At 32.2% G+C, this 11,514-nt stretch overlaps 1 protein-coding gene across 1 annotated transcript; it reads left to right on the top strand.

The window, feature by feature from the left end:
* Window positions 1-498: 498 nt before the first annotated feature.
* LOC110029257 (glycine-rich RNA-binding protein RZ1C-like) lies at window positions 499-7,148 on the top strand. The gene is made up of 2 exons (XM_020731467.1): window positions 499-762; window positions 6,115-7,148. The coding sequence occupies exons 1-2, from the start codon at window positions 652-654 to the stop codon at window positions 6,922-6,924; spliced, it is 921 nt and encodes a 306-aa protein (XP_020587126.1). The 5' UTR covers window positions 499-651; the 3' UTR covers window positions 6,925-7,148.
* Window positions 7,149-11,514: the final 4,366 nt, after the last annotated feature.

Below are 11,514 nucleotides of genomic sequence, written 5' to 3'. Positions count from 1 at the left end.
GAACCAAAACATATACTGCACATTCAAATTATTTAGACAATTAGACTACCATGAAGTAGTGCGTGAAATAGTATGAACTTCAGTATGAATTTAACAACATTTTTTTATCAATAAAATATCATAAATAAATTTGCAAGGATATACGAACATTAAAAAAAAAAAACATACACTTTAGTTTAGTTTATATATATATATATATATATATATGCAAACACAACCTCATTTATATGCACTCAAATTAATGGGATTTGATCAAAGTGAAAAATACATTTTAGAGTTAATTGTAAATATTGATATTTGGGTGAAATATTAAAAAATAAATGCAAAGTTAAATGACCGAAGTCATCTAAGAAAACAGAGTTAATTGTAAATATTGATATTTGGGTGAAATACTAAAAAATAAATGCAAACTAGTTTTGTAAAAAACAATTTTTGTCATCTTTTTAATTGCCCCTAAAATAAATATTCACAATGTTAGAAATGATGTTAGACATTAAAGCAAAATTGTGAAGAACAGCTCTAAGTCGGTACCAACCGAACCCAGCCATCCATATAGCTTTGCAAATAGGCCAGTGTAGCATTTGGGGCTGCTAGGGTTTCTTCTTCGTTGCAGAGAGGTTTTGAAGGAGTTCTTGGTAGCCGGTAGAAGCGATGTCGGGGAAGGAGGAAGCGCGTATCTTCGTAGGGGGATTGTCATGGAATACCACGGAACGGCAACTTGATGCTACGTTTAGTCGATTCGGCAAGGTGCTGGATGTGCAGGTAATGGCCAACAATTTTTTTGCACTATGAGTTTGTTCATCGATATATGGAGTTACATAACTGTTATCTTGGAGTTTCAGAATCTTATAGGCTGAAGAGCGTGGAAAGTGTTAGGTTTGTTTTAGTTCTTGGGGCTGTTTTTGTTTTCATTGGGTGTTATTTTCATGACGATTAAGAATCGTTCAAACACATTTGGAGTTTCTTACTTTATATATAGGGAGATATAAAATGATTTATCATTTCCTCTTTTTTTTTTTCACTTTGTTGCGGTAGAAATTTGATACTCTTTTGGTTGGAAGCTGGATTTAGAGAAGCTGAATTTGATAAAACTTATTCATATAGGATTTAATAAGATTTAGTATATCAGAATGGGATTTGATTGGTCAATTCCTAAAAAACCAATTAAACATCCAGAATGTTTGGTTGCAGATTTGAAGATTCCGGGATTTAAAGTGTTTGGTAAATCCTGCTAAAGTTAATCTATTAAATATTTTCTTATTGATTTTTTTTTAATAAGAAAAAAGTATCATGATATCTATTTAAAAGAGGGAGGAATTATTTAATCCCGTGAATGATGGGATTAAACTGAAAACAGAGTTGAATAAAATTTGTTGAAATAATAGAATTTATAGTCTATAGCTCTTCCATTGCTTGCTTGTTGTTGCATTTGAATTTACCGCTGACTACTGTTGTGAATTTGATGATAATTCATATATTTGAGATTAGGGTTTTGATTAAGTCATTTGAAGCCGCTCATTTTTATGGAATTGGAGTTGGCCTTTTTGATGAGAAGGCGGCTAACTTCTTAAAGATGATTTGATGGACATAGCTACCTAAGGCGATTTAGATTTGTCTTCATCGAAAAGCGAATATATCAAATTATTTGTTTGATAGCCATTTTCAAAGTTCCTAGACAAATGTGTTGAAGTTATTGATGTCTTCAATAATGTTCAAGTGGCTGTTCTTGTTAATGGTTAATTTTTTGCCTCTTGTTATGAATTAGTGTTTACAACGGCGAGTTTATGACAGTTTCAGTACTGAATTTGTTATATGTGATGTTGTTGGGATTGATATACATATTGGAGGTTGTTCTTGTTACCAATTTACTATCATCAGGTAGCATATCTTATGTAGGGCACAGGTCTTATGAACCTTGCTTATGACAGTAGAAACTGGAAATTAATTTTTGGCAATTTAAACTTCACACAATTCTCATGCATTTGCATATCTCACACCCAAACATTCATATTTATACAAGCAACACTTTGGAACTTTAAACCGCCGCATGAAACCGTATGTTTCACTTTTAAAAAGTGTTAATAGTGCTATTTTTTATATGATATTAAAGATTTGAGGGCTATGCGTGTAAATATGAAAGTTTGGGTATGAGATATGTAAATACAAAACCCTTAATTTTTTTCTTCATCATGTTATTCTTCCTTCAGCTTTTTGATTTGGAGATTTATTTTGTCGTGTCCGGATAGGTTTTGTTGAGCCCTGGCATTAGGACTTTTTATGTATTCAATTGTAGCTCTTAACATCTGGGGTTTGTTTTGTGATTTCTTACTTAATGTCAGATAAACAATTCATTTGTGGGATGTTGTCATTTGCTTTGTTGTCCAAATATTTTGCAGAACTCCATTTCTTGGAAAGCTTCAACTCAAGCTTGCCTTGAAGGAGTTCTGCTGATTTTTGCTCATATAGCTCAATTATCTATATTTGTTAGCGGATTCACTTCGAAGTGGTAAGAGAATTATAATGTGGTTCTTCTCCTGATTTTTACATTTTTCAGCTGTTAGGCTACTTTTAGTTAACCGTGACAAGGGAAAGTTATCTGATTATTCTACTAAGCTTACTGATTGAGCTGCTGCGGTGTAGGTTTGATTTTCTGAATTTTTGGCTCTGCTTCACCATTTTGTTTTGCCCCAGTATGAACTATGTATTAACATCCTTCTATGATGTTAAAAACGAGAAAAAAAAATTGCAGATTTTGCCTTGTTTGTTGATTCAATAATTTTTTCTATTGATTTGAATTTCTGGCCGATTGATTACACTGATTAAAACAGACCAAAAAAGGCTTCTGAGCCAAATGTGCTTTGAGTTTGGTGTTGCTTTAAAGTTCATGCAAGTTGTTGTGACTATTATGCGGGAGATATTTTTTGGGAAATATACGTACATGCCACATCATTCTGATTTATTTACGTATATAAAACCTAAATTTCAATATTTACTTCTATAACACTCTGTTGTCATTAACCTATCCGTGAGAAGGTGAATTGCACTTTTAAAAAGCAAGAAATGATGATATTTTTTATGTTAGGTTAAAGAATTAAGTGTTATGCATGTAAATATGAAACTTTAGGTGTTAGATATGAAATTGACAAGAATAGTGTGCTTACCATGTAAGTGCACCTATTATTTTTTGAATTGAGAGTATTAACATTCAGGCAATGTGAAAAAGAATTTTTCCAGCGAGGGCTTGATTAAGGATGAATAATGAACGAGGTTTTGAATCTGAATTTTTCATTGAGAAGGATAGAGAAATTGATATGATCCGCTTTTTCAGAGATGTTTTATGTGTTATCTTCATGGGACCAAGTTTTGCAATTTTGCATGAAGTTGCAACAAATTTGCTACTTGACATTGGACAATTTGCAGCCCAAGCAACTTCTGTTGTTACTTGGGAAAAATATTTAACTTGTTCAGCTCCATATTCATCATCCCCCTTCAGTCTTCTTTCTTGGATTCATAAAACATTGTCTTGAAAGAATATGAATGTTTATTTACATGTTATTATCAAAGTTCATGCTGTCCAATAAGCAAGCAATTAAAGTTTTTGCTGAAATGGTATATTTTTTGGCAATATTAGATTCAAGAATACAGAAGGTTTCATCCATTGAAACCTAGAGATTATGAGATCAAATGTCAAAAATAACCTCTATGCAATGCTAGGGTAGTGCTAGGGTAATGTTGCATGTATAATGCCTTCCGAAACCTCGCATTGATGGGGTTCCTATGCATTTGATTATTTTTTACTTCACATTGATGGGATTATCATGCATTGATTATTTTTTTTCTTAAATATGTGTTAGAAGATGGAATGTCCTTAATGGTGTATAAATTAAGTATAGATTATTTAATTTCATCTTACCATTATGTTTTGTAATAATCATTGGTTTCATTAAGTTAAATAGGTATTTTGCATTTGCAATCATGATAAATGATTGGAGTATTGACAAACATGTTTAGATTATTTTTGTTAAAACTTGCAATTTGATATTATTTTTCTTTCTTACAAATAAAAGCATTACTGGCATAAAAAAGCTCAATATAGTTGATCCTTTTAGAACAACTTCTAATGTATTTGCATTGTAGTGCTAAATCGGACATTCTCAATTTAGCTAACATTTTCAGGATGATTTGTGTAAGATTTATTGTAATTCTGTTTTTACTCAAGTTTGTCATTTATTGAAGGGCTTTCTTTAGCAAGTGTAGTTTTGTTATTTTATATGTCAACTAAGGTATTTCAACTTTTTGGTTTGACATAAGATGATCCAGATTGGGTGCGAAAAGGTTTTGAAATTTTGTAATCTTCATCACCATAGTTTATTATTTTGTCTACTCTGTTCAAGCTCTTCCCTTAAACATTTTCATATCTTGTGTTTTGTTCATTTATTGGTTTGTTTGTGGGGCCTTCATGTGAAACTAAATCATAAAACCCGTACTTTAGATTTGCAAATAATGCCAAAAAGTTATAAGAAGTTACAGTACCTGAAGTGCAAAAACAAATATATTAAGAATTTAGAGTTTTAAACAAATGTTGATATCTAATTACATCCAACCAAAGCATCAAAATTTTTTCGTTTCATTAAACATGATTTCTATTTTTGCAAGAAACCAAATTAGTCCTAATTGTAGGTTAAAGCATTTCCTTGATTGTTCAACAACAACAACAACGACATGCCTTTACCCCATTAAGTGGGGTCGGCTACATGAATCCTTTTTCTACATTACGTCCAATTGTGTGTCATATTTTCATTTAGTTCTAATATAGCTTCTTTTGTGTCACGTTTACATTTGTATGATTGTTGATAGGGGTATAAACGAGCTAAACACGACCAGCTCGGGCTCAGCTCATGTTAGGCTTGTTAAAAAATACTATTGTTCGTGTTTGGCTTGTTTATATTTCGAACTCAAAAAATTTGTTGCGTCTGGCTTGTTTGCTTAGCGAATGAATCGAGCACGAGCTTCTAAACGAGCCGAACATTAACTGTTAACGAGCAATGAGCATTTTTGACAATCCTGATTGTTAAACTTTTAAAATTTGGCCGCATTTGTAAAAGGGTATCTGATGAATAATCCTTTAAAACAAGCTTTCCTTTATGAGTTCATATATATGCATTTAACAATACTATCCACAAAATAAAAGAAAAGGAAAACTAATTACTCTCACAATATTTGTAATTTCATATCTATTGTGTGGTTTTATCCAACCCGTCAATAATTTTGTGAAATATTTACATTCCATTCTAATAGATATGCTTTTTTAGAGTTGTGTTGTTTCATCAAGAGTATTAAATATAAATTGATCTCACTCAGGCATGTTTAATACCATGTTTATTGCAGAATTATGTGCATGGTGGGCATTGATTTAACTATTTAAGCATTCATTTTTTTTCTTGTTTAGGTGGATAGAGAATCCATTATTAAAATATTGCATTTTAAGTGTATGGTAAGTCATCAATTTCTTGATACTAGGGATTGATAATTTTTTATACAAGAAAACTTTGGCACATTTCCATAGATACCATCCAATTTCCATGTATTTACATATATGTCCTAAACTTTACTTTCTTACATTTGTACCACCCAAATCTTTCATACCGCATCAAACATATTACCATTTTAACTTTTAAAGATAGGATTACACATTTTCATCCATAGGTAGGGTGGCATGTAGGTAAAAATTGAAGTCTAGGTGTCAGATATGTAAATACATAGGAATTGAGTGGTATGCATGTAAGTTTTCCCAATAACTTTTTATCTTTTATTTTCTTGATTTGTGCTATTTATATGCTACTGGTGGAATGAGACACTGGCAGGAGTAGCACTAAAATCTAGTTTCTAAGCTGTACGCTTTCTCCCAACGATTGGAAGAGCAAAAGAACTGGCTACAAATATGCCCATTGAGAAATGAACTTTCTTTGCATGGAGAGCGTTAGAGCTCCCCGAGAAAAGATTCTCTTCCCCGCTCATCCGTCATGCCCAAAAAAAAAAAAAACAAATTATATATATATATATATATATATATGAACTATTTTTTATATTGATCATGGTTTTACTGGCTTGTAGATTATGATGGAAAGGGATACAGGACGACCTCGTGGATTTGGATTTGTGACTTTTTCTAATAGACGTGCGATGGAGGCTGCTATTAGTGAGATGCACAACAAGGAATTTGGCGGCCGACAAATATCTGTCAACAGGGCCGAGCCAAAGGCGACTTCCGATGATACTGGTTATGGCTACGGTGGTGGGGGATACTCTTATGGCGGCGGCAGGGGAGGTTATCGTGGCAATGCTGATGATTCGCCACCCGTTGGCCTTTCCGAGTGCTTCAAGTGCGGGCGTTCAGGACATTGGGCTCGTGAATGCACTTCAGGAGGTGGAGAAAGATTATCATCCCGTTCTCGAATCGGAGGCAGCCGCGGAGACAAACTTGAAGGCGGAGGGGATCGTTATGGCGAACGTTACGCCGATGATAGGTATGATGGCGGACGCTATGATGGCGGTGGGCGATATGATGGAAGCCGTTATGCAGACCGTGATCGCCTCGATAGTAGGGATGGCAAACACGGTGGTGGTGGTCGTGGTGGTGGTTATGCAAGCAATCGTTATCCACCTGATGGAGATCGTTTTTCTAGTGAAAGGTACGGCGACAGAGTGGACAAATACTCATCCAATGGATACAACAAAGAAAGGAGATTTGACGGAGATAGGGGGCTACATGCTCGTGGTGGCAGGGGTGGCGGTGACAAGTATTTTAGTGGCGGACCTACACGATATGATGGCGGCGGCGGCGGCGGCTATCGAGAGAGACCTGGGCCGTACGATCGGCCCAAGAGGGGCGGTCCTCCTCCATCCTTGGATGAGCGGTACTAAATCCTTTTGATTATAGAGAAGGGCTTGTCTGCTTTTACTTTATTTTTGTTTAGTGTTAGTTGCTGGACTTGCAGTAGTTTATTGTATCTGCCTTGTAGGCGGCTGGGCAGAAACTATTTTTCTATTGTTACTAATGTTCTACTCTGCTACAATTTTTATTCTCTTTATTGAATTCCCTTTTTGAACCAGATTTTTTACCAAGCAAATGTTATGCGCATTGTAAATATTATTTAAGGAAATTTATGTGCATACACACCGCACAATTTTTATATATTTATGTATATAACCCCAACGTTTTATATTTACATTTAATAGGATTTAACTTATAAAAATATATTGATGGTAATATTTTTGGCATGATGTTAAAGATTTGAGTGGTGCTAATATGAATATTTAGGTGTTAGGTATGTAAATACATAAGAATGTAAAATACATTTAATTATTTTAATTTTTTAATTCAATTTTATAAATAATGTAAACTCAATTCTACTGTGCTATTGTTAGCAGTTTAATATATGAAATTTGAATTTAAGTGTGTTATAGTCATTATGTTTTATGATTGGAATTTAACGTGTAAACTTTATATTTTATTGTGCTATAATTATTATAGTCGTAATGTAATGCATCAAAATTTTATAATGCTATGTTAATATGTTATAACTTATTTTAAATCATATTTGAATTTTGTACAAATATTTTTTTAAACTTTGTTCTTATCTTGCCCAAATAAGATATGATGTTAAAATTCAACAAAATTTAACTTTAGTAATATTTGAATTATTTTAGCTAATTCTTATGCTTCAATGAGCACTACATAATTAAAATAGTAGTTTTAAATGAAAGAAAATTTTATACTTATTTCTTAAGAAAATGCAAATGATCATAATATTTTTCATAAGTAAATGTATTGTGAGATATGGAATATTACAATTTATTATTAATATAGAAATTATATATTATTTCTCGATTAAAACATGATATAATTTTAATCATGAACTTGGTTTCATATAATGTAAAATAACTATTTTTAAATATATTGAAGTAATGGTAAATTTATTTTTACGTGCAACAGGAGTAACTATGGACGTACGCTCATAAAATTTTGTGTAAAAACTAAATCATAACCTGTTTTGACTAAAAAAAAAAGAAATTTTAAATTGTATAAACATCATACTAACCGTGAGTTGAAAAAAAAATCCATTAACATATGCCAATGAATGATTTCACCTTAATTTTGTGACGACGACATTCACTTGATCATAAGAAACTCACAAACAGCAGCAGATCAATTAAAAGAAAAAAATAATGTACATGTTCAACAAAAAAGTGTAAAACTCTTTGGGCACACTAAAGTTGTTCGAGTGAAAAATAAGTGTGCTAATAAAACTTTAAAAACAGTACATCAAAGGGCATAAAATACTCCCCGGATGAAACCTTCACTAGGTCATTCAATATTTGTATCGCAGATACACTGCACGAGGGAGCTTTATCTCAGTGGACTGGTTCTCCTTTGTTGGTCATGCCTATCAGTGATACAACTTGGCCGGAGTTTAAACTTAATTCCTTCTTGCCCACCCTGAATACCCTTTATTCTACATCCCAACAATTTATGATGTACAGTGTTAGGACATTACCTTGCGGATATGGAGCCAGATTGAAAATTTGAAGTACATTTAAATCTTCTAGGGTGCTCACAATTTTCTCAAATAGGGTATGTTTGAAAAAAATCAAAAACAGGTCTTACTACAGATGGTCGACAACTACAATTGAACATCCTTAGGTTCAAAAACCTATATAAAAAGACAATGCAAAAAAGACATTTTGTTAATGTCAACTGCGTCTATAGTGAAACCACTTCAGTACCTAAACATGAGTGCAACAATAAAATAACAATAGTACAAATTGCAAACCAATACCATGATAACAATAGCTGAATAACACCACTTCAATACCACAAAATCACACAATACAACCAAATCACCACCTTAATAACATCAAAATACAAAGTAGATAATAACATCAAATCAATAACAGAATAACAACAAAATATGTTCATGATAAAACGTAGATATCATCACAATAACACTAGAATAACACCATATTACCACCAAAATGATCCTTTTATTTAAATTAAAATGAAATAACACCTCATCAGCAACAAAATACCATCAAGTTGCATTTACAATAACATCATCACCACAAGACTACCAAAATCAAACCATTATCACCATAATAACAGCTCAACTGAAATATGACTGAGATACCACCATAATAAATCCATATTAGCACCTCTACACAATCAAATCACCATAAAAAACATACATGAAAAAACCAATTCAACATCAAAATTACACTATATTACCACCATAATAACAACAAATCAACACCAAAATAAATCAATATAAACCCTAATAAACAAACAAAATAACATCCATTATACACCACTAAACAATCAGGATATCAAAAGAAAACCCTAATTAAAACACCAAATTACCCACATGATAACACCATATTACTGCCTCAATAACACAAACTTAGCTGCATAATACTACCAAATTTTCCTTTAGAATGTCATATCATTTCCAAAGTAAAATCATTTTACTTCAGAACAACACTAAATGTGGTTGTACTGTGGTGTTATTAGTGTGATTGTAATGTTGGGTTAATTGTGTGGTTGTATAATGGTGCTATTAGTGCAATATTATGATGTATTGTGATACAAATGCAGTTGTATTGCAGTGTAATTGGTGCAATTGTATGGTGTTATTTTCATAAAAATGTTGTTGTATAATGATGTTATTAGTGTGGTCGTCTTGTGGTGTTAATAGTGTGGCTATATGGTGATGTTATTAGTGTAGTATTATGGTGTTATTGTGAAACAAAGGTTGTTGTATTGTGGTGTTATTAGTGTGGTTATGGTGTGAAGTTAATAGTGTGGTTGTATATTAGTGTAATTAGTGCAGTATTATGATGTTATTGTGATAAAAAATGTGACTGTATTGTGGTGTTATTCGTGTAATAATATGGTGTTATTGTTATACAAATGTAGTTATATAGTTGTGTTATTAGTGTGGTTGTCTTATGGTGTTAATAGTGTCGTTGTTTGGTGGTGTTATTAGTTTAGTATCATGGTATTATTAGTGTGATTGTAATGTGAAGTTAATAGTGTGGTTGTATGATGATATCAGTATTATTGTGTTATTGTGATACAAATATGGTTATATTGTGGTGTTATTTGTGAAATAGTATGATGTTATTGTCATACAAATGTGGTTGTGTGATGGTATTATTAGTGTGGCTATAATGTCGTGCTAATAGTGTAGTTGCATGGTGGCGTAATTAGTGTGGTATTATAATGTTATTGTGCTACAAATGTGGCTATATTGCGATGTTATTAGTGTGGTTGTAATGTTGGAATAATAATGTGCTTGTATGGTGACACTATTATTACAGTATTAAGATGTTATTGTGATATAAATGTGATTGTATTGTGGTGTTATTACTGTAATATTGTGGTGTTTTCATCATACAAATGTAGTTGTATAGTGATGTTATTAATGAAGTCGTATTGTGGTGTTAATAGTGTGGTTGTATCGTGGTGTTATTTGTGTACTGTTATGATGTTGTTGTGATACAATTGTGATTATATTGTGATGTTATTAGCGTGATTGTAACGTGGGGTTAATAATGTGGTTGTATAGTGGTGTTATTAGTGCAATATTGTGGTGTTAATGATACAAGTGTAGTTGTATTATGGTGTTATTAACATAATAGTATCATGTTATTGTCATACAAATGCAGTTGTATAGTAGTATTATCAGTGCATTCATATTGTTGTTTTAATGGTGTGATTGTATGGTAGTGTTATGAATGTAGTATTATGGTGTTATTGTGATACAAATGCGGTTGTATAGTGATTTTATTCGTGTAGTCGTATTGTGACGTTAATAGTGTGGTTGTATAATAGTGTTATTAGTGTAATATTATGATGTTATTGTGATACAAATTTGGTTTTATTGTGATGTTATTAGTGGTTGTAATGTGGGGCTAATAGTGTAGTTGTATAATAGTGTTATTATTGTAATATTATGGTGTTATTGTGATAAAAATATTGTTGTATTGTGATGTTATTAGTGTTGTGGTATTGTAATATTATGACGGTTTAATGAGAATATTCTACTATTTCGCTCGTGATATAGTTAATATAGTCAAAATCGTAAATAGTAAACTTTTGAAAGCAACTTGAACCCACAAGTTCGATTTACTTGGATGTTGTCTATTGACTCTTTCACTTTCTATTTTCCTTGGCTTCTTTCATTCTTCTATGTTAGCTTACTTGAAAACTAAAAGAAAAATACACGAGCGAGTTCACACCTTAAACCCTAAATCTGAATGCAAGAGTTGTTTCATAAAAATCTAAACATCACAATAACTTATATGACGAGAGAGAGAGACTACGACTATTTCTAGTCTGACGATAGACAACTTCAAAGATTTAAAAACCTTAGCTATCGATATAGTAGATGAAAAATGCTCAGCGGAACCATAGGAAGAAATAAAAATAGAAGAGGTGTGCAGGATTTAATTTTG

Source organism: Phalaenopsis equestris, unplaced genomic scaffold (assembly GCF_001263595.1).
Source record: "Phalaenopsis equestris unplaced genomic scaffold, ASM126359v1 Scaffold000552, whole genome shotgun sequence".
NCBI lineage: Eukaryota > Viridiplantae > Streptophyta > Magnoliopsida > Asparagales > Orchidaceae > Phalaenopsis > Phalaenopsis equestris.
Note: the sequence above shows the minus strand (reverse complement) of the source record. Positions and strands in the feature narration are given on the sequence as shown.